Source organism: Heterodontus francisci, chromosome 10 (assembly GCF_036365525.1).
Source record: "Heterodontus francisci isolate sHetFra1 chromosome 10, sHetFra1.hap1, whole genome shotgun sequence".
In the NCBI taxonomy this organism is placed as follows: Eukaryota; Metazoa; Chordata; class Chondrichthyes; order Heterodontiformes; family Heterodontidae; genus Heterodontus; species Heterodontus francisci.
In genome coordinates this window covers 77,573,506-77,597,470 of record NC_090380.1, presented here as the reverse complement: position 1 = coordinate 77,597,470, position 23,965 = coordinate 77,573,506, and the positions used below count along the sequence as shown (strand labels likewise).

Here is a 23,965-nt window from a genome sequence, read left to right as displayed (position 1 = left end):
GTTAGGCTAAGAAAGAGGTTCTGCTGAGGGAGGTATGAGCAGCTAGGGGCTAAATTAAAAAGCAGAGCCACAAAGGTAATAATCTCTGTATTACTACCTGAACCACAAGCAATTTGGCATAGGGTAAATAAGATCAGGGAGTTGAATGCATGGCTCAAAGATTGGTATGGGAGAAGTGGGTGTCGATTCATGGGGCACTGGCACCAGTACTGGGGAAAGAAGGAGTTGTACTGTTGGGACGGTCTTCACCTGAAACGCGTTGGGACCAGTGTCCTGGCAAGTCCTATGACTAGGGCTGTAGAGAGGGTTTTAAACTAAACAGTGGGGGGTGAGGGTTCTTGTGAGGGGCGATTTGGAAAGTTAAAGAGAAAGGACAACATAATAGTGCAGGTTAGCGATATGAATAATGGCAACAAGAGTGTGACAGGGATGGACAGAATGTACAAACATAAGAGGGCACCAGCAAATATCATCAGAGTAGGGAAAAATGGCTTTAAACTAACAGAGGTGGAGGAGGGTTCAGGTGAAGGGAGATTTAGAAATCCAAAGATAAAAGCTGAGGTAAGAGTATATCAATTGTAGGTAAAGACAAGCTGAGTGGGACAGGAAGGGACAGAGAGTTAAACAGTAATAGTGCATCAGAGAGTAAGGTCCATGAAGGAAATAGTAGTAAAAAATAAAACTGAAGTCACTTTATCTGAATGCGCAGCGCATCTGCAATAAGATAATTGAACTAGTGGCACAAATAGACATAAATGGTTTAGATCTAGTCACCATTATAGAGACATGGTTACAAGATGGCCAAGGTTGGGAAATAAATATTCCAGGGTACACAATATTTCAAAAAGACAGACAAAATGGAAAATGAGGGGTAGCCCTGATAATAAAAGATGACACAAGGACATTAGTGAGAAAGGATCTTGGCTCAGAAAATCAGGAAGTAGAATCAGTACAGGTGGAAATTAGGAATAGCAAGGGTCAGAAAACACAGGTGGGTGTAGTTTATAGGCCCCCTAGCAGTAGTTATACCATTGGACAGAACATTAAACAAGGAATTACTGGAGCTTGTAACAAACATAATGTAATAGTTGTGGGTGACTTCAATCTTAATATAGACTGAACCAATCAAATTGGCAAAGGTGATCAGGAATATGAGTTTGTAGAATGCTTTCATGACAATTTCCTGGAGCAACGTGCTGTGGAACTGACTAGGGATAAAACTATTTTAGATCTAGTATTGTGCAATGATGCAGGGTTAATTAGTAATGTCAATAAAATATCCACTGGCAAAATAGTGATCACAATACAACTGAATTCCACATTAAGTTTGAAAATGACATATTCCAATCACAAACAAGAATCTTAAACTTAAAGCCAATTATGTAGGTATGAGGGGAGAGCTAGCTAAGATTGATTGTGTAAATAAACTAAAAGGTATGGTGGTAAATAAACAGTGGGAAACATTTAAAGAAACAATTCAAAATGTTCAACAAAAATACAGTGCATCGGAAAACAAAAAATCAGTGAGAAAGATCTATCCGTGACTTAGTAAGGAGGTTAAGGATAGCATTAGATTAAAATAAGAGGCTTATAATGTTGCAAAGGATGGTAGTAAATCTGAGGATTGGGATTGTTTTAGAAACCAGCAAAAGGCCAACAAAAAGTTGATAAAAATAGAAAAAATAGAATGCGAGTAAACTAGCCAGGAATATAAAAACAGATTGCAAGAGTTTTTACAAGTATATAAAAATGAAGAGAGAAGCTAAAGAAAAGATTGGTCCCATAGAAGCAAGACAGGAGAAATTATTATGGGAAATGAGGAAATGGCAGAGACATTGGCCAGAATTTTACATCGGGGCAGAGGCCCCGCGCATCGCACAAAAAGTCAATGGCGAGCCCGCCTTTACATGGCTCAGGCCCTGAATTGGCCTCGGGCAGGACTTCAGGAAGGCCCGCTCTCAGTCCCAGCAGCGCCACTGGGAGCGTTGGACATTGTTGGGACTGCACCCAGCGAGAGAAGCCAGCATGGATGAGGCCCCAGAATTAAGGTAAGCGTGTGGGGTAATTAATTGGCCACTTAAGGGCCTTAATTGGCCTGGGTGGGTGCGCAGTTTGTCACCTCCCCTGTCACTCATAAAATTGCAGTGGGGGCAGGAAGGCGATGGGAATAGCAACCCCCCACCTCCCACTCAATATTACCCCCCCCCTCCACCCCCATCTCCAGCCCTCTCCTGTGGGGGCGTATATTTCTGGTCATTGAACAAATATTTTGTATCTGTCCTCATCGTAGAAGATACAAGTCATATACCATAGAACCATAGAAATATTACGGCACAGAAGGAGGCCATTCAGCCCATCATGTCTGCGCCGGCTGAAAAATCTAGCCACCTAATCTAATCCCACCTTCCAGCACCTGGTCCGTAGCCTTGCGGGTTACAGCACTTCAGGTGCATGTCCAGGTACCTTTTAAATGAGTTGAGGGTTTCTGCCTCCACCACCAATCTGGGCACGAATTCCAGACACCCACCATCCTTTGGGTGAAAAAGTTTTTCCTCATGTGCCCTCTAATCTTTCTACCAACCACCTTAAATCTGTGCCCCCTGGTAACTGACCTCTCCAGCAGGGGAAGCAGGTTTTCCCTGTCTACTCTATCTAGGCCCTTCAAAATTTTGTACACCTCAATTAAGTCACCCCTCAGCCTCCTCTTTTCCAAGGAAAACACCCTAGCCGATCCAATCTTTCCTCATAGCTGCAACTTTCAAGCCCTGGCAACATTCTTGTAAATCTCCTCTGTACTCTCTCCAGAGCAATTATGTCCTTCCTGTAATGTGGTGACCAGAACTGTATGCAATACTCCAGCTATGGCCTAACAGGATTAGATCCCTGCTTTTGTATTCTATACTTTGGCCAATAAAGGAAAGCATTCCATATGCATTCTTCAGCACTCTATCTACCTGTCCTGCTACCTTTAGGGACCTGTGGACAAGCACTCCAAGGTCTCTCACTTCTTCTACCCCTCTCAATATCCTCCCGTTTATTGTGTATTCCCTCGCTTTATTTGCCCTCCCCAAATGCATTACCTCACAGTTCTCTGAATTCAATTCCATTTGCCACTTTTCAGACCATTCAACCAAACCATTGATATCATTCTGGAGTCTACAGCTATCCTCTTCACTATTAACTACACGGTCAATTTTTGTGTCGTAAGCAAATTTCCCAATCATGCCTTCCACATTTAAGTCCAAATCATTAATATATACCACAAACAACAAGGGTCCCAACACTGAGCCCTGTGGAACGCCACTGGAAACTGCTTTCCATCCGCAAAAACATCCGTTGACTACTACCCTTTGTTTCCTGTCATTGAGCCAATTTTGGATCCAACTTGCCACATGCCCCTGTATCCCTTGGGCTTTCATTTATACCAGAAATAGAAGCTAATAAGAGTGAGGAAATTAAGGTAATTAATATCAGCAGAGAAAAAAATACTGGAGCAACTCAAGGCACTACAATCTGACAAATCCCCAGGACCTGATGGCCTACATCCTAGGATTCTAAAAGAGATAGCTGCAGAGATGGTGGATGCACTGGCTATAATTTTCCAAAATTCCCTAGACTCTGGAATGGTCCCAGCAGATTAGAAGTTAGCAAATGTAACACCGCTATTCAAGAAAGGAGTGAGAGAGAAAACAGGAAACTATAGGCCAGTTAACCTGACATCAGTCGTTGGGAAAGTGTTGGAATCTATTATTAAGGAAGTATTAACAATGCACTTAGGAAAGCATAGTATGCTTAGAATAAGTCAACATGGTTTTACAAAAGGGAAATCCTGTTTGACAAAGTTATTAGAGTTTTTTGAGGATGTAACTAGTAGGGTAGATAAAGGGGAATCAGTAGATGTATATACTTGGATTTCCAGAAGGCATTCAATGAAGTGCCACACAAAAGGTTAATATGCAAGATAAGGGCTCATGGAGCTGCGAGTGATATATTAGGCATGGATGATGGACAGGAAGCAGAAAGTAGGGATAAATGGGGCAGTTTCAAGTTGTCAGGTTGTGACTAGTGGAGGGTTGCAAGGATCACTGCTGGGGCCTTAGCTATTTACAATCTATATTAATGACTTGGGTGGAGAGAGAGAGAGAATAATGTATTTAAGTTTGTTGACGATACAAAGTTAGGTGGCAATGCAAGCTGCGAGGAGGGCACAAGGAGGCTGCAAAGAGATATAGACAGGTTAAGTGAGTGGGCAACAAGGTGCCAGATGGAGTATAATGTGGGGAAGTGTGAGGTTATTCACTTGGTCGTAGGAATAGAAAAGCAGAATATTTTTTAAAAGGCGTGAAACTGGTAAGTGTTGATGTTCAGAGAGACTTGGGTGTGCTTGTACAAGGGACACAAAAAGTTAGCATGCAGGTACAACAAGCATTTAAGAAAGTAAATGGCATGTTGGCCTTCATTGCAAGGGGATTGGAGCACAGGAATAAAGAAGTCTTGCTACAATTGTATAGGGCGTTGGTGAGACTACACCTAGAATACTGGATAAAGTTGTGCTAGAGGGGCTCCCGGTGTCAGGCTGAAAAGGCGGTAAGAAACCTGCCTTGGCCTTTCAGAGCCCCCCGGTGTGATTCAACATGTTAAGGTAATTGACTGCCGGTGCCAGGATACCCATCTCTTTAAGGATGGTGATCTTGCCTCCAAGAGCTGCTGGCCAATCAGATGAGTTTAGAGGGGTTACTGGATGTGAGTTGTTTGTTTGCTGCCGGGGGCCCTCCGTGGGCCACAGATTGACCATGGAGAAGCACCCACCCCCCCTCCCCAAGTCCACAGGGCAGTCTCTTCGTTTCACTGGGCAACCTCCCTGCCTGGCAGAGGTCACCCCGTCACTGGCTTAATTTCAGTGGCAGCAGGAAGATACCCTTAAGTGGCTAATAACAGGCTATGGCCTCTGGGTGGGAAGGCTGTCCTCAGCCTTTCCCGCCCCGACTTGATCATGTTATGAGAGAATGGCGACAGGCCCTCCGCCCCCCATCGCAATTCTATGGATCCCCCCCACCCCCTCTAGCCGTCTCCGGGGGGTTGAGGGGACCCATTAAATCCTGCCCACTGTGTGCAATTTTGGTCTCCATATTTAAGGAAGGTTATACTTGCACTGGAAGGGTACAGCGACAGTTCACTAGATTGGTCCCTTGGATGAAAGGGCTGTCCTATTATGAGAGGCTGAGTAAATTGGGTCTATATTCTCTGGAGTTTAGAAGAATGAGAGGCAATCTCATTGAAAGATTCAAGATTATGAAGGGGCTTGACAGTGTAGATACTGAGACATTGGGCTGAATTTTATCAAACCCTCCCCAATCTTGGGGGTTCTGGTGAGGTGGGGGGGGGGGTGTAAAATGGTTCCGGGAGAGGCCCTCCATGCTCCCTGACGCCGGAAAGGCCCTGCCCCATATTACCAACAGTGGCGAGGCCGCGTTGTGGCCCCCTGCTACTTGGTGATGGCAGCCACATTTAAATATGTTAATTAATGTTAATTAAGGAATTAATGACTTACCTGGTCCCGCTGGCTGTCCCGCTCCGGTACTGCTGTCAGTGGCTGGCACTCCCATGCCGTCGGTTCTATGACCAGTGTTGTAAGGCAGAACACTGTTGGGGAGGGGGGGAAGAGGTAAGTATATCAGTACGGGACTGGGGGGAGTGGGGTCAAACTTACCTGATTGGTCCAGGGGGTAATGGGAAGGGGTAAAGTTAAAAAGTTATGAACTTGGAGGGGGCAGGGGGAGGGAGATCAGGTAGACGAGGTATGTATTTTGGGGGGTGGGGGCGGGGGAGATGGCAACGAATGAAATATAAGGTTATGGAGGGGGGTGGATGAGGGGCTGGGAACATTTATTTAATTATTTTAAATAAATTTTGAGGCAACGTGTCTTTAAAAACTTAATTAAATGTAAGGACTGGAAGCACTTTAAAAATGGGACCGGTGCATGCACAGTGTCACTGGACGTCATTGCTGGGGATGAATTGCCCGCCCCCTCCATGTCGTTGGGGTGGGGTGGGGGGGGGTGGGTGTGGCCCACTCCCACCATGTAAATGAGCCGTCGCGTATAATATCGCGGTGGTTCTGCGGAGTAAAACCCACGCGTGCAGGTCGCCATCTACGGCCACTGCCCAAAATAAAATCCAGGCAATTGTTTCCCCTGGTTGGGGAATCTAGAACAAGGGGGCACAGTTTCAGGATAAGGGAACGATCATTTACAACTGAGATGAGGAGAAATTTTTTCACTCAAAGTGTTGTGAATCTTTGGAATTCTCTACCCGAGAGGGTTGTGGATGCTCCATCATTGAATATAATTAAGGTTGAACTAGACAGATTTTTGGTCTCTCAAAGAATATCGAGAGTAGGCAGGAAAGTGGAATTGAAGCCCAAGATCAGCCATGATCATATTGAATGGCGGAGCTGGCTCGATGGGCTATATGGTCTACTTCTGCTCCTATTTCATGTTCTTATGTTATTATGAGATCTGCACAGGATTTACATTGTCAATGAAGTATTAAGAATAGGAAAATGTCAAGGAATATGTGGGATATATCTGATTACAAAGCAATATGGCAGCAAAGTACCTTCCAACTTTTCAATCCTCAGGATATGTTATATTGCCAAGTTGATACTAGAAGGAATATTAATAACATGAACTCCCTGAACCTTGTATTTTGGAAATGTAGCAACAGAGGTGGGGTTCATGCTTGTGTCATTCTGAATGTGAAAAATATTAATGCTTCATCGGTTTGATAGTACTGGCAGGTAGTCAGAGTCCTTGACAGCAAGGTGACATAAGCTGTCCCTGATGTCACTGTACAGTATCCAGCAGTAATTAGAACAGAAAATACTGGAAACATTCCAACCTTTTTCTGTTTTATTTCACATTTCCAACATCTGCAGTATTTTGCTTTATGTTCTGTTCATCAGCATGTTTTTAGAAATAGCCAGTATTAGTATTTGTTTCATTTTGGATATGAGCAACATTTGAGGCGTGCATGAGGTTATAGTACAGAGATTCTGATTTAAAGTTAGTTGAGATTTTGCATCCTGTTTTTCTTCTACCCATTCCATTTCAGAATGGGTGGAAATGAAGTAAGCTGCCATGGAATTTCAGCAACAAATTAAACTGGAAGAAATGGGGAAATTCCTGACCAAACCAAACATAATCAGAACAGAATGGCACAAAATGTGTGGGCATCTACAGGCATGTGCATTGCCAACTTCTAAAAGTATACAATCTTCTGTAATCTGGATAATGACTGCTTTCCATAGAAATCCATGCAGAAGATATTAGTCAGTTTCATTAGGTTGACTGATTTTCACCAGCTTGCCTAAATTCTGGTAAAGAAGGAAATGCATCAGTTACACTCAGTAGCAGAGTAACCAAGATGCAAATCTGATAGTCTGAACTTCTGCTCTACTGTAGTTAACAACAACTGTGCAACATATCCTTTATCAATACCAGAGCAATATGCTAATTCCAAGCAGAATCTGTAGCTAAGGGAAGCTTTAATGGAAGTGAAAGATCCACGGCCAGGTTATCTGTTATTCAACATGGTTACTAGTTTGGCAAACAACACATTCATTCAAATCAGCCAATTAGTCAATCCTCTATTGTAGTTCACATTCCCATTTTGGCTTTGCTATGCAGATTTAAAAATAGAAATATTTTGATTGTTTTCTTTTTATATTCCGCCTATGCTAGAAATAAATTTCATCCCCTCCCCCCTCGATAATAACATGCTTTTGTTTTTCATTATAAGGATGGAGATTTTTCATGCAAAGTGTTAAAGTAGGTCTACTTCTCTATAGGAGCATTATCATTTAAACCTGTACCAGTTGCTACCAGGTTGCCATCCCCCATTCTGAGAGTGAAAAAGCTCGACTTAAAACAAAATGTTGCAGTTCAGTAAACTGGAAACATAAGCTTCTAGGATAAAATCCTAGTAAAATGATCCCATTAGATTGAGACCTCTTGTTAAGCCTTTAGCTCAATCATTCGTGGAATTTGAAGGTCTTGATTTATCATTCAAATCATTTTTGAGATTGGGAGTTTTGGAAGAGAAAAGCCATTTCCTTTCCAGCGACCAGTGGAAGGAGACAATGTCCATTTCCCTGAATGGCATTATTGAATTAATACATTGTTAACAGCTCTTGAAGTCTTCAGAACTGATACCACTTCTTATCTCTGCATTTGAGCATCAACTGGAAAGGAGAAATAAAAAGTCCAGGTGAGAGTCTATCAGAAACAACCCAATGACATAAGCAGTCTCAGTAACACTGATTGCACATAACAATTTGTTTCCAGTACAGAGATGTATGGATGACACCATAAAGCCTTCACTCATTTCAAACAGTATTAAGGACTCAAGCGGGATGAATTTCCTTTGTGCTTCTACCTGGCTATGTCAGATAAAGTATACCTGAAGTTTGTTTCACCTGACTTGGGCTGAATACACCTATATTTCTGGCTTCTGGTCAATACCATTTTTGTAACATAGCCCTGGTTCAGAAGCACCACTGACAGGGGCTTTTGGCTGGAGCAGCACAACCAATTGCAGTCCAAGAATACCAGTTGGAAAGCCTTCACCTCCTAGGTTCTCACATGCTCACTTTGTGAAAGGAATAAACTTACTTTCAAACTTACCCAAAAACTTTGCATCCAGGTCCTTCTCAGATACTCCATCTGAGTGGGCTGGATTCAAGGAATAAAGTCCACTATTAGTACAACCATATGTTTCAGCTTCTGACAAGTGGAAACTTAAGAAAATGAGGCAGGTGGCATTATGACATCACTTCCATCTGATTAGTGTTATATTAACTGCTTACACCTGCGCTGTAGGTGTTCTGCACTCTCAGGGGATTTCCCAAAGTACTCAAACATTACAAAGGACTCAGCTTTATGGATGTCCACCTCATTTTGCTCTACTTTGGCCGAGGAAATAGGCATTCTCCAAGTGTAAAGCAAAGGACAATAATTCAAGGCAGGACTACAGGCCTGTAATTTCCCGGTTAATCAGTTGTCCTTTCTTGAACAGGAGTGTAACTCTACAGCTATACAGTAAATGGAAAAGTCCTGGGGAAAATTGATGTACAGAGAGATTTGGGTGTTCAGGTCCATTGTTCCCTGAAGGTGGCAACGCAGGTCAATAGAGTGGTCAAGAAGGCATACGGCATGCTTTCCTTCATCGGACGGGGTATTGAGTACAAGAGTTGGCAGGTCATGTTACAGTTGTATAGGACTTTGGTTCGGCCACATTTGGAATACTGCGTGCAGTTCTGGTCGCCACATTACCAAAAGGATGTGGATGCTTTGGAGAGGGTGCAGAGGAGGTTCACCAGGATGTTGCCTGGTATGGAAGGCGCTAGCTATGAAGAGAGGTTGAGTAGATTAGGATTATTTTCATTAGAAAGACGGAGGTTGAGGGGGGACCTGATTGAGGTGTACAAAATCATGAGAGGTATAGACAGGTTGGATAGCAAGAAGCTTTTTCCCAGAGTGGGGGATTCAATTACTAGGGGACACGAGTTCAAAGTGAAAGGGGAAAAGTTTAGGGGGGATATGCGTGGAAAGTTCTTTACGCAGAGGATGGTGGGTGCCTGGAACGCGTTGCCAGCGGAGGTGGTAGACGTGGGCACGATAGCGTCTTTTAAGATGTATCTAGACAGATACATGAATGGGCAGGAAGTAAAGAGATACAGACCCTTAGAAAATAGGCGACAGGTTTAGATAGAGGATCTGGATTGGCGTAGGCTTGGAGGGCCGAAGGGCCTGTTCCTGTGCTGTAATTTTCTTTGTTCTTTGTTCTTTGTTCTCTGCATTTGTTAGGATTTTTGTGTTGATCACATTTTAAATTTCATCTGTTGATTTTCTTATGCTGGCAGCAGCTGCTAGTATGCAGCATGCCTTTGATGGATAATGGCATTCACAAATCTAATTATACTATATGATATTGACAAAAAAGGTATTAATGAGATTTATTGCTTTCAAGAATGTTGAGCATATGCTATGTACATAATTAGCACAAAGACCAGCCACCACATGCAGCTTAATGATCCCTTTTCAACTCACACTTATTTTACATACAATCTATTTTTAATTCAAAGGTGCTTAACTCAAATTATCTGATAATTCATTTTTAGTGCTAACTTATCAGTTTACTATGCTATTTATGTCGCTTCATTCAAATTATCAGTTAATTCACATTTTTTAATGCAAAATGACATTGAATTATGAGTGGACTGTACATGCAGAATATGTATTTCAACAACATTTTACTGATGTCATTGACTGTTGTAATAATCAGGCTATGTAGATAAACAGAAGCTGATGCTGAATATACTTAAAAGGGAAGGAAAGTCAAATATCAAGTAAATATCAAAAATTTCCTTGATATTTTAAAAAGTTGTTTCAGGTCAAGATAAATTAAAGAAACTAACTTGGTCCGTACAGTCAAATTGAGTAATTCCTTTATCCCTAACATAACAAAACCATAGATAATACTGTGAGAATTGTCTCACTGAGTCCTGACTGGTTTGATGTTGTATAATCATACTAAGCTGTTCATAATAGTAAGGCACTTTCGTCCCTCAGATTCTCCACATGATGATTGTTTCAGTGTGATGAATGCCAAACAGCAGCTAGGTGATTGCCCATCGTAACCAAAGTCACTTGGGCTACACTTGTGGGCATCCTGAAGTCTGATTACAGAGCAACATGCACAGATACTTTGTAGGAAGTTCCATGCTTTAGTGGGGTCAGCGATGGGTCAAGTGGATAGGTGCAAACTCCCACCGCACTGATTTTATTGGCCTGAATTTTGCTGTATTAATAATGGCAAGGCTTGTCTGGATAAAACTAAGCAACTTCTAATGTCGGCACATGTGCAGTTAAATCCGAAATCCAGAAGTTGCTGTGAGTGATATCCTGCTCCTTCATAGACTGTGCCAATACAGATTTCGCAATGCAAATTACAAAGAAATCACTGTCATAGTGCGAACTTTGGTTAATTACCCACTATTCTCACTCTAAAATGGTTGAAAAAGTTAGGACTTGTTCAATCAGCAGTAACTGAGATTTTAATGGCCTGTTATCTTTAAATTACTGCTGAACAACCTATCTGCCTAAAATAATTACAAGTGTGGAGCCTCATTCCCTCATAAGAAAATAAGTGTTGCAGATTTTTAAAAAGCATAAAAATTGAAATAATTAAGTAAATATAATTTTTCTGTTTTTCTCTTTTATGTCTTTCTCATGTTTATTTACCAATCTTTATTTTGCTTCCTGTACAATGATTTAAATTTAATTTATATTTCCTATTTTTTACTTGCTGTTTTTCTGTTCAGTGAGGATTCTTCAATCTGACCTAACCGCTGATTTTTTTATTTGTTTATGGGATGTCGGCATCGCTGGTAAGGCCAGCATTTGTTGCCTAATCACCCTTGAGAAGATGGTGGTGAGCTGCCTTCTCGAACTGCTGCAGTCCATGTGGTGTGGGTACACCCACAGTGCTGTTAGGGAGGGAGTTCTAGGATTTTGATCCAATGACAGTGAAGGAATGATATATTTCAAAGTCAGGATGATGTGTGGCTCGGAGGGGAATTTGCAGATGGTGATATTCCCTCGCGTCTGCTGCCCTTGTCCTTCTAGGTGGAAGGTGCTGTTGAAGGAGGCGTAGTGAATTGCTGCAATGCATCTTGTATATCAGGGTTGTCCAACATACGGCCCGCAGCCAAGATCCGGTCCACCAAACGTTTCCATCCAGCCCGCAGATGTAAACTGTTCCCAGGGCTGTTTCTCAACCTCACCATGACTGGAGATGAGACATTTCCCTTTGTCAGACCACCTTTTAACCTATTGCACTGTCAGTTTCACAGCTGACAGCTGCTGACATTGGGAACAGCCGTTTCCCAACAGACTGGTCATTGCCTGGCACTTGCCTGGCACGAATCCTACTGGCCACTTATCAGCCCAAGCCTGAATGTTGTCCAGGTCTTGCTGCATATGGACAGGGACTGCTTCAGTATCTGAGGAGTTGTGAATGATACTGAACATCGTACAATCATCAGCGAACATCCCTCTTCACATACTCAGAATTATTGCCCATTTATCTCCCCATCGACACGCATGTGTCTACTCATGTTAAAAGTTTGCTTAGTTTTATCGAGGCAAGGCTTGCCATTATTAGTATAGCAAACATCAGGCTCATAAAATCAATGGTGCAGGAGTTTGCACCTACTCATTTGTCCCATCACTGATCCTACTAAAAGCATGGAACCTGCTGCAAAGTATCTGTGTATGTTGCTCTTTAATCAGACTTTCGGGTGCTCACAAGTGTAGCCCAAATGACTTGCTTACTATGGGTAATCACTTAGCTGCTGTTCAGAATCTGTCACATTGAAACAATCATCATGTGGAAAATCTGAAGGACAAACAATTGTTGCCACTTGTCTTTCATTTATTTTTAGATAGTTTTTTCTGCATTTCATTCAAGAGTGGGGATTTTTTTAAAGATCACAATTTTTGAAAGGTGAATAATCCTTTTTTGTTATGGTATTTTCTTCCCTACTCCCTTTACTAAGATTCCTCCTATCACATGCCATCCTCTCGTGAAAGGATGGTTGGATGAATTGCACTCAAGCCTCTGCCAATGAGGTTCTGAAACCAGCAGCTGGAAATTTTTGATAACAGCATGGAATAATTCTCTCTCATAGGGGAGGAAGAACCTGATCTCCCATTTAGTGCCCCTCCATATTGAGGGATTTTTAACATGGATAGATTTGTGTGTCAGTGGGGGGATAAATGGGAAAAAATTCTGAGTGTGTTGGGAGCTAGCTCCAACCAGCTGACTTCTGGATTCCTTCTCCCGGGAGGTGGATTGGCAATTAAATATGTTAATGAGGCCGGAAGCCTTGGATTTAATCTGCTTTGTAGGTTTAACTGTGGCTGGCTGAGTTTCCCGAGCATCGGGAACTCCAGCAGGTACAGTGAGACAAAGACAGTCTCGGACAGAAAGCAAGTGCCTTCATAATACTCCTTGTGGGTCAGGATGAGCAGAAGTAACTGCCTGCCCCCCAAGCTTTCCCACAATCAGAACCCCCACCTTTCCTCCAGCCAAAATCACTCCTGGGATTGGACCCCAATGGGGTCAGTGACTGGACAACCCACATTGGGTCAGGGATCAGACCCACCGCTCCTTGATCAGACCCCTCTCCCTGGGCGAAGATTGGACTCCCCGCCTCTCCCTGGGTTGGGGATCAGATGCCCCTGGCATTGAAAACCCACTCTGGTGTCAGGGTTCAGAACCACCGGGTCTGGGATCAGTCCTGCCTGGTCCTGTGGCCTACTTTGGAATGCTCCCTGCTCGACAGAAGCCAAGGCTGTCAATTAGGCTGACTTTCAGGCAGGGAACCTGTCAGGGCCAAATATCACACACCAGAAAACCCAGACTTTGGGTTCCCATGCACTATCAGACTCCCCAACTCCCAGCACGGAGGCAAGTAAAAATTCCTTCCAGTGAATCAGGTCAATGAATAACTTGCTGTGTGAAAATTTAGGGCATAAACTTGTGTCCTGGCTTTCCAACTATGCATAGCTCTACACAGCCTTTCACTATAAATCCATTTACTGCAAAGGTGATAATTCTTTAAAGAACCATATGCCTTTTACCTCATGTGCATGTTTAGAGAACGTCTCTGCACTCGCCATCATGGCAGCGGTTCGGTCTTCCAGTTCACCCAGTCTCTGCCCACGTTCATCCAAAGCAATCCGAGCACGAGCTAGATCGCCCACAACTCCAGATGCAGCACCCTTAACCCCCTCAAGTCCACCAGGTCCAGGGATATGCTGGGCAAGGGTCCGAGATGCTTTACCTGCTGAAGCCTCACCAACTTAAAAAAGAAAAAAGAAAACGATCAAGAAATTATAATTTACTGTATTGAGTTTTTAATATTCTAGAACAGAAATAATTATCCACATTTTTTTGACCAGAGAGTGGTAAAACTTGCAGCTGGTCTTCATATTTTCTCCATTTCTTCAGTATGATGGTACCAGCAAGTCTTTAGGTGGACACACAAAAGGGCGTAAATGATTAAATGAACCTTTCATACAGTTTTTTACCTTGGTGCTAGAAACAAAAGGACATCTTAGGCTGTTTCTCAAGCCTAATATGACAACGGAATATCATCAACAAGAAATGCTGCAGATTTCAGCTGTTTAAACAGCTGTTTGGTCACGTGAACTATAGTGTAGTGGTATGCTATTGGACTAGTAATCCAGAGGTCCAGACTAATGCTGTTGGTGGAATTTAAATTCAACTAATTAATAAATCTGAATGAAAAGCTAGTCTCAGCAATAGCGACCATTTGGATTCTTGTAAAAACCCACCTGGTTCACTCATGCCCTTCAGAGAAGGAAATCTGCTGTCCTTATCCAATCTGGCCTACATGAGACTTCAGATCCACAGCAATGTGGTTGACTCTTAACTGCTCTCTGAAATCGCCTAGCAAGCCACTCAGTTGTATCAAACACTGACAGGAAAGTTGAATAAGAATAAAGCTGAATGGACTACCCAGCATCAACCTAGGCATCGGAAATGCCTAGTTGACCCTGCAAAGTCCTCTTCACTAACATTTGGGGACTTGTGCCAAAATTGTATAGAGCCTGGGTGAGACCACATCTGGAGTATTGTGTACAGCTTTGGTCTCTTCATCAAAGGAAGACTACACTTGCCATAGAAGGATATGGGGATAGCGCGGGAAAGTGGCGTTGAGGTAGATGATCAGCCATGATCGAACTGAATGACAGAGCAGGCTTGAAGGGCTAAATGGCCTGCTCCTATGTTCCTATGTTCCTAGGGAAGGAAGATAAGTTGGCACAAAAAATTGGCAAAACATATGAATTTGAACACATCGGTAAACCTATCATAATTATATTTATCTCGTTGAATATTTTAATGTCATGGAATCTATTTGTGCCTGACCAAAATCTAGTGTAAAGAAATATCTAAATTAAGTGATGTCAATTGTATTGGCTGTGAAATGTAAGTAATGACTAGTTACAGTGTCTTCTCATTAACTTACATAGCTCTTCTCTATCAAAAGTTTGTCCACTTCCTCCAAACAGCCCCTTTAAGAAGCCTCTGTTTTGGGCTTCTGGGGTTTCAATAGGAATAAACAAATCCCCAAGCATTTCCTGAAAAAATAAATGTACAAGCAGAGAGTCAGTAACCTCAAAACCCACAGACAGGAAGACAGCTGAGAGAAGTAGCATCAACTAGTAGTAATTATTTTAGCAGCGATATAACCGTTGAATCAGCTTTTGGAGCTATCACAATTAATTGTAGTTATGGAAGCAGCAACATAATTAAACCTTACTGGAATTTCCAATGTGCTTCAGTACCTGCTTATAATACATGGAACTCCTTTTCTCCTGCTTAATTTGGTCAGTAGCCAAATGACTCAGAACATTTAAACCAATATAAATGCAGCCTTAGACATGCCATTTTCAATTGACAAGAGTGATATATATTACAACTATATTTAATGATGTCTGCAAACGCGACATGAAATCATGTGACATTGATCACAAGTCGTGGGAGTCAGTTGCCAGCATTCGCCAGAGCTGGCGGGCAGCCATAAAGATAGGGCTAAATTGTGGCGAGTCGAAGAGACTTAGTAGTTGGCAGGAAAAAAGACAGAGGCGCAAGGGGAGAGCCAACTGTGCAACAGCCCCGACAAACAAATTTCTCTGCAGCACCTGTGGAAGAGCCTGTCACTCCAGAATTGGCCTTTATAGCCACTCCAGGCGCTGCTTCACAAACCACTGACCACCTCCAGGCGCGTATCCATTGTCTCTCGAGATAAGGAGGCCCAAAAGAAAGAATATTTAATGGAGCTTTGTTTATTTTTAAGAACAAAATGCATCATAATAAGTCATAGTCATTAGCTGAAATGCGTAGTTATAGAACCATAGAAAAGTTATGGCACGGAAGGAGGCCATTCATGTCTGCGCCAGCTAAAGACAAACTAGCCACCCTAACCAGTTTGATACCGTTACGGCTTACATCCCTGCTTTTGTATCCAATACCTCGACCAATAAAGTAAAGCATTCCATATGTCTTCTTCACCACTTTATCTACATGTCCTGCACCTGCAGGGACCCGTGGACATGCACTCCAAGGTCTCTCATTTCTTCTACCCCTCTCAATATCCTCCCATTTATTGTGTATTCCCTTACTTTGTTTGCTCTCCTCAAATGCATTACTTCACAATTCTCCTGATTGAATTCCATTTGCCACTTTTCTGCCCACTCAACCAAACCATTGATATTATTCTAGAGTCTACAACTATCCTCTTCACTATCAACTACATGGCCAATTTTTGTGTCGTCTACAAATTTCCCAATCATGCCTCCCACGTTTAAGTCCAAATCATTAATAATTCCTAATCAGCAATATTTGGAAAATCTGAAAGCAGATAGAGCTCTCTGTACTGGAACTGCTGCAATGCACAGTAGGTACCAGCTGGGATACTGCAGTGTCATTCTAGCTGGTGTCGTCCACTAAAACCACTGTAATTCACAATTGGGACAAAGCCAGAAACTGTAATTCTATCTTTAATTCTCTACTAAAAAACTGCTGTAATAGGGCAGTCAAAAGAAAGGCTTCCAGGGAAAGGTATTAAATGTGATTTCTTATGAGAAATGTTATGTTGACTTTAATGTTACTTTATATGTTATCCTATGATACAATATACAAATTTATCAATTAGTATTTCTTCCAGTTCTTTGAGGTAAGTTAGTTGTCATTTAAGGCTATAATCAGAAAGATCTAATCAGGTGAAAGTTATTTTATTGCTGCTGATTTGAATGTGACAAAGACTGCAAATCTCTAAGCACCATAACACTGCACTAAATCATTTGATTCCAGTTAAAATAAAAATTCTTACCACCTATTAACTAGCACATACTACACTATCAATTATGTTCCAAAAATATTCAAAATTCAGTACAACAGTTCATACAAAATAATATCAAGTGGTGTTGTGCTTTCAATTTTTCCTTATTTTCAAAAAAGACCACTCTAAATTATTCTTGCTTGATCTCTTCATAAATTATGTGACACTCATGAAAGACTATATGAAATTCACCATTTCTAACAAGAACTCCCAAATGGAATAGCGGCCTTACCTGAAGGTTTTCACACATTTCTTGGCTGTAAGTAATTCGCTGGATTTCTGTTGGAGAACTCAGATACAGAGCTTGCCCACCATTTGTAAAACAGAAAGTCCGTGCTATTCTCATATCAGTTAAAGGCAAGTAGTTTACATCCAACAATGGCCGAAGACTTGGCAAGCTATAGTTTAAAGAATGTAAAAAATGCTGAGAATATTTGTTGCAGTTTAAAACCTCAAACATCTCCATTCTGTAAGAGGTATCAAGCAATAAAGATGTGTTTGTTTTTATATGCTTTTGATAAACAATATAATTTACAAGGCACACTAAACATAATCTTACATGTTCTTCATTCATAATATATTCCATAATATTGTCAGTGAAACCTTATAATGGCAATTTACCAATTACATTTATTTTGTTATGAAACCACATCCCACTAATAAATGGAGAGGAGAAAAACTTGGAAACTAATGGAGGTATGAAAAGAGGGCAAGGCGTACAAAAAAGAAGATAAAGCACTGAGAAAGAGATGGCAGCAAAAATGTTTCATAACAGGAGAAGCTAGTGATGGTGCTGAAAGGTTTAGTAAAGAATAAGATGTGAATGGCTTTTAGACATGTGCGGTTCAGTGCATAATGTATTACAAGACTAAATCATAGGCAAAGCAATTTACACCAGATATGAGATTTGTTATTAGCTTAACATGAGAAAAAACTAGCACAGAATATAAAGACAGATAGCAAAAGTTTCTATAAATATATAAAACGAAAAAGAGTGGCTAAAGTAAACGTTGGTCCTTTAGAGGATGAGAAGGGGAATTTAGTTATGGGATATGATGAAATGGCCGAGGCATTGAACAGGTATTTTGTATCGGTCTTCACAGTGGAGGACATTAATAACATGCCAGTAATTGACAAAGAGACGAACGTAGGTGAGGACCTGGAAACAATCATTATTACGGAAGAGGTAGTGTTGGGCAAGCTAATGGGGCTAAGGATTGATAAGTCTCCTGGCCCTGATGGAATGCATCCCAGGGTACTAAAAGAGATGGCGGGAGAAATAGCAGGTGCACTGGCGGTAATTTTCAAAATTCGCTGGACTCTGGGGTAGTCCCAGCAGATTGGAAAACAGCAGATGTGACGCCACTGTTTAAAAAGGGAGGTAGACAAAAGATGGGGAATTATAGACCGGTTAGCTTAACCTCTGTAGTGGGGAATATGCTTGAGTCTATTATCAAGGAAGAAATAGCAGGGCATCTCGATAGAAATTGTCCCGTTGGGCAGACGCAGCATGGGTTCATGAAGGGCAGGTCATGCTTGACAAATCTTTTGGAATTCTATGATGACATTACGAGCAAGGTGGACAATGGGGACCCAGTGGATGTGGTGTACCTAGTTTTCCAAAAGGCCTTCGACAAGGTGCCGCACAAGAGGCTGCTGCATAAGATAAGGATGTATGGCGTTAGGGGTAAAGTATTAGGATGGATAGAGGATTGGTTGACTAACAGGAAGCAGAGAGTGGGGATAAATGAGTGCTATTCTGGTTGGCAATCAGTCACTAGTGGTGTGCCTCAGGGATCGGTGTTGGGACCGCAATTATTTACAATTTATATAGATGATTTGGAGTTGGGGACCACGTGTAGGGTGTCAAAGTTTGCAGATGACACTAAGATGAGTGGCAGAGCAAAGTGTGCAGATGACTGTGAAACTTTGCAGAGGAACATAGATACATTGAGTGAGTGGGCAAAGGTCTGGCAGATGGAATACAATGTTAATAAATGTGAAGTCATTCATTTCAGTAGGAGTAACAGTAAAAAGGATTATTACTTGAATGGTAAAAAGTTGCAGCATGCTGCTATGCAGAGGGACCTGGGTGTCCTTGTGCATGAATCGCAGAAGGTTGGTCTGCAGGTACAGCAAGTAATTAGGAAGGCAAATGGAATTTTGTCCTTCATTGCTAAAGGGATTGAGTTTAAAAGCAGAGAGGTTATGTTGCAGCTGTATAAGGTACTGGTGAGGCCGCACCTGGAGTACTGTGTGCAGTTTTGGTCTCCTTACTTGAGAAAGGATGTACTGGCACTGGAGAGGGTGCAGAGGAGGTTCACTAGGTTGATTCTGGAGTTGAGGGGGTTGGTTTATGAGGAGAGACTGAGTAGATTGGGATTATATTCATTGGAATTCAGAAGAATGAGGGGGGATCTTATAGAAACATATAAAATTATGAAGGGAATAGATAAGATACAAGTAGAGAGGATGTTTCCACTGGCAGGTGAAGCTAGGACAAGAGGGCATAGCCTCAAGATTAGAGGGAGCAGATTTAGGACTAAATTAAGAAGGAACTTCTTCACCCAGAGGGTTGTTAATATATGGAATTCCTTGCCCAGTGAAGTAGTTGACGCTTCTTCAGTAAACGTTTTTAAAGCTAAGGTAGATATCTTTTTGAACAATAAAGGAATTAAGGGATACAGTGAGAGCGCGGGTAAGTGGATCTGAGTCCACGAAAAGATCAGCCATGATCTTATTGAATGGCGGAGCAGGCTCGAGGGGCCGGACGGCCTACTCCTGCTCTTAGTTCTTATGATCTTATGATCTTAACTTCAGATTTAATAAGGATTTGTAACTAAGAAAAACAACATAATTCATAATCCATAATGACATTAAGTAGGTGTTAACATGAAGATCTGAATTAAAAATGATCTTGTGATGCATGGTTGGAGCTCCAATATGCAGCAACATGGAATAGTGGTGTGCAGGATCACATGAGCTCCTCACACCATTAAATTAGTGATGTCAACCATGCTGCTGTGGGGAAAAGCCAAACAGAGATCAGGAGCTGCCAGGAAATAGTGACAGTTCAGAGCCAACATGTTCGCATAAAGGTGAAGGGTAGGACCAACAAGTCCAGGGAACCCTGGATGTCAAGGGATATAGAGGATTGGATAAGGATAAAAAAGGAGGCTTATGGCAGAGTCAGGGGGCTGAAAACAGCAGAGACCCTGGAGGAAAATAGAAAATGTAGGGGGGTACTTAAAAAAGTAATTAGGAGAGCGAAGAGGGGGCAAGATAAAGGAAAATCCCAAGGCATTTTATAAGTATATTAAGAGCAAGAGGATAACCAGAGAAAGAGTAGGACCCATTAGGGACCAAAGTGGCAATCAGTGTGTGGAGCGAGAGGACTTAGGTGAGGTTTTAAATGATTACTTTTCATCTGTGCTCACCATGGAGAAGGATGATGTAGGTATAGCGATCAGGGAGGGGGATTGTGATCTACTCGAACAAATTAGCATTGAAAGGGAGGTGGTATTAGCTGTTTTAGCGAGCTTAAAAGTGGATAATTCCCCAGGCCCAAATGAGATGTATCCCAGGCTGTTAAGTGAGGCAAGGGAAGAGATAGCAGGGGCTCTGACACAAATTTTCAAATCCTCTCTGGACACAGGAGAGGAGCCAGAGGACTGGAGGATAGTGAATGTGGTACCATTATTCAAGAAGGGTAGCAGGGATAAACCAGTCATTACAGGCTGGTGAATAAAACATCAGTGGTAGGGAAACTATTGGAAAGATTTTTGAGGGACAGGATTAATCTCCACTTGCAGAGGCAGGGATTAATCAAGGATAGTCAGCATGGCTTTGTCAGGGGGAGATCATGTCTAACAAACTTGATTGAATTTTTCAAGGAGGTGACTAGATGTGTTGATGAGGGTAAAGCAGTTGATGTAGTCTACATGGACCTCAATAAGGCTTTTGATAAGGTCCCAAATGGGAGATTGGTCAAGAAGGTAAGAGCCCATGGGATCCAAGGCAATTTGGCAAAGTGGATCCAAAATTGGCTTAGTAGCAGGAGGCAGACAGTGATGGTCGAGGGTTGTTTTTGCGATTGGAAGCCTGTAACCAGTGGTGTACTGCAGGGATCAGTGCTGGGACCCTTGCTGTTTGTAGTGTACATTAATGATTTAGACGTGAATATAGGAGGTATGATCAGTATGTTTGCAGATGACACGGAAATTGATGGTGTCGTAGAAAGTGAGGAGGAAAGCCTTAGATTACAGGATGATGTAGATGGGCTCGTAAGATGGGCAGAGCAGTGGCAAATGGAATTTAATCCTAATAAGTGTGAGGTAATGCATTTTGGGAGGACTAATAAGGCAAGGAAATATACAATGGGTGGTAGGACCCTAGGAAGTACAGAGGGTCAGAGGGACCTTGGTGCACTTGTCCATAGATCACTGAAGGCAGCAGCACAGGTAGATAAGGTGGTTAGGAAGGCAATTGGGATACTTGCCTTTATTAGCCGAGGTACGAAATATAAGAGCAGGGAGGTTATAATGGAGCTGTATAAAATGCTAGTTAGGCCACAGCTGGAGTACTGTGTACAGTTCTGGTTGCCACACTATAGGAAGGAAGTGATTGCACTGGAGAGGGTGCAGAGGAGATTCACCAGGATGTTGCCTAGGCTGGAGCATTTCAGCTATGAAGAGAGACTGGATAGGCTAGGGTTGTTTTCCTTAGAGCAAAGAAGGCTGAGGGGAGACCTGATAGAGGTATACAAAATTATGAGGGGGGTAGATAGGAAGAAACTTTTTCCCTTAGCGGAAGTGTCAATAACCAGGGGGCATAGATGTAAGGTAAGGGGCAGGAGGTTTAGAGGGGATTTGAGGAAAACATTTTTCACCCAGAGTATGGTTGGAATCTGAAACACACTGCCTGAAGGGGTGGTAGAGGCAGGAACCCTCACAACATTTAAGAAGTATTTAGATGAGCACTTGAAACACCATAGCATACAAGGCTACGGGCCAAGTGCTGGAAAATGGGATTAGAATAGATAGGTGATGGACACGATGGGCCTGTTTCTGTGCCATATAACTCTATGACTCTATGAGAACGAGGGTTGGGCTAAGGCTGTCTAAAAGAGATTAAGGAAGGAATTGGAGAACGTGTGAATGACAAATTTCTATTTGTATGTTCAAGAGATAGACTCAAGAGCAAAAATATATGGATGCTGGCAACCATGTTCCCCGATTTCCCAAACACCTGATTCTTAGCTTGCTGAGATCGCAAAGGAGCGGAAAAAGGGACGAAATTACCTGAAAATGTAGAATTCAAATCTTCATGAAAAAGATTCACAAATTTAACTTTACAATATTAAATAGACTAAATGAAGTTAAGCAATTATAGTAGGGAAATCAAGTGTGCTTCTTACAATACATGAAAGTTACCTTAGGGTCATAATATGTCCATTAGCACAGAAGCAGGCCAGGCAGATGCTGTTGCACATGGTTACAACGTCTGCTCGTAACACAAAGGAAGTCTCTGTGATATTGTGTACATAGAGACAGCTTTGAGAAGGAAGGGAATAGACTTTGGCTTGTTTCTCTGAGCAGAGCACTACATACTGGTGATCCCCCATCTCCTGAGAGGAAGATGGTGAAAATGATACTAGTTTTCTTCTCCGTCCTTTATCATCTTTATCTTCGCTGTTTCGATCCCTCCACACCTCATATGGGGGGTGTATTAAACCACCCAGAGAATCCAATGAGGCAAATGATAGTAGGGCTCCTTTCAACATTAATACTGTTCCTGAAAAAAATCAAAAAATTATATGCAGTGTCAATGAGTACCAATAACGCCAGTGAAATCGAATACCAGTATTTCACCAATATGAATATATTAACATTTATATCTGATAATACTTTGACATAATGACCCTGAATAAGTATTCTAATGTTACATGTATATCAAATGGAATGTAGAAAATGCCACATATAATACTGTTTTAATTTTAACTTTGCTTGTGAGGAAGACTTGTAACATCTGATTCCATATAAAAGCTTGGCAAAGAATTCTCATTTGCCAAATTCAGTCCCTCTTATTACAAGGAATCCATGATCAAATGTATTATATTGTATGCATATTCCTCGTCCAAATATAAAATATTTCCAGTTATAGTATGAATATTGCCAGAAAGCTCCTTGTATGTTACCGAGCAATAAAGATACACTGAAATATTATTAGGCTACTGGAGTAGGCCTCTGAGCATATTTATGCAAAGACTCTTCTGTCCAGATTAGCACAATTCCACCAAGGAGACTGCTTCCTCTATGCTAATATTCAAGGGCTTACTACCAGTGTCAGGGGAAGTTCTGCTAGTGTTAGGGGAGGCTCTTAGGGTAGGTAGAAATGCACACCTACCTTACTTCCAGTAACAGGGGAGATGCCAATGTGTTACTCAGTCCGCTATGGCTATGTTAAATATGCTACATAAACACAAGTTGTTTTTATTGTTGCAGTATGGTAAGATCAATAAATATATTTTGAAATTACCCATATTGAGAAGCCATTTTGTAAAATAAATATAAATAAACTCTTACCGCTGGGTGAGACCATTAGTGGCTCTGAATGCCTTTGTTCCTCTGGAGGTAAATTCAAGGAGATGACTAGCACCGTACCCAAACTGGTACCAACCCATAGGCATGGTGACAGGGTAGAGTCCATCTTTTGGCTGAAGGACTCCATAAAGTACAGAGCAGTTATAGCTTCCTTTGATTCTTTGTCAATGCTGGAGACACTGGAACTTCGGGACCGGTTAAAAGAATTTTCTTTATTTTCTGCATAAAACCAGTGAACAATAAAATCACCTGAGATCAAGAAACAATTGAAAATATGGCATATAGAATTCTTCTAGGTATTAATATTCTTAAGTATTGTAGGGTTTGATGGGCGCCTACTTCCAGAATTTCTAATCCACAGTAACTCAAG

General features: G+C 41.8%; 1 protein-coding gene across 2 annotated transcripts in view; it reads right to left on the bottom strand.

Annotated features, from left to right (window-relative positions):
* Positions 1-8,164: 8,164 nt before the first annotated feature.
* Positions 8,165-23,965, bottom strand: part of stxbp5l (syntaxin binding protein 5L) — a 679,153-nt gene continuing 663,352 nt past the window's right edge. For both annotated transcript variants that reach the window (XM_068039933.1, XM_068039934.1), the window contains 6 exons: positions 23,578-23,814; positions 22,426-22,786; positions 17,226-17,391; positions 15,119-15,230; positions 13,707-13,927; positions 8,165-8,242 (listed from right to left, as the gene is read on the bottom strand). In XM_068039933.1, the coding sequence (XP_067896034.1) occupies positions 8,201-8,242; positions 13,707-13,927; positions 15,119-15,230; positions 17,226-17,391; positions 22,426-22,786; positions 23,578-23,814 (1,139 nt within the window). In that variant the 3' untranslated portion in view covers positions 8,165-8,200. The remainder of the gene's footprint in view (positions 8,243-13,706; positions 13,928-15,118; positions 15,231-17,225; positions 17,392-22,425; positions 22,787-23,577; positions 23,815-23,965) is intronic.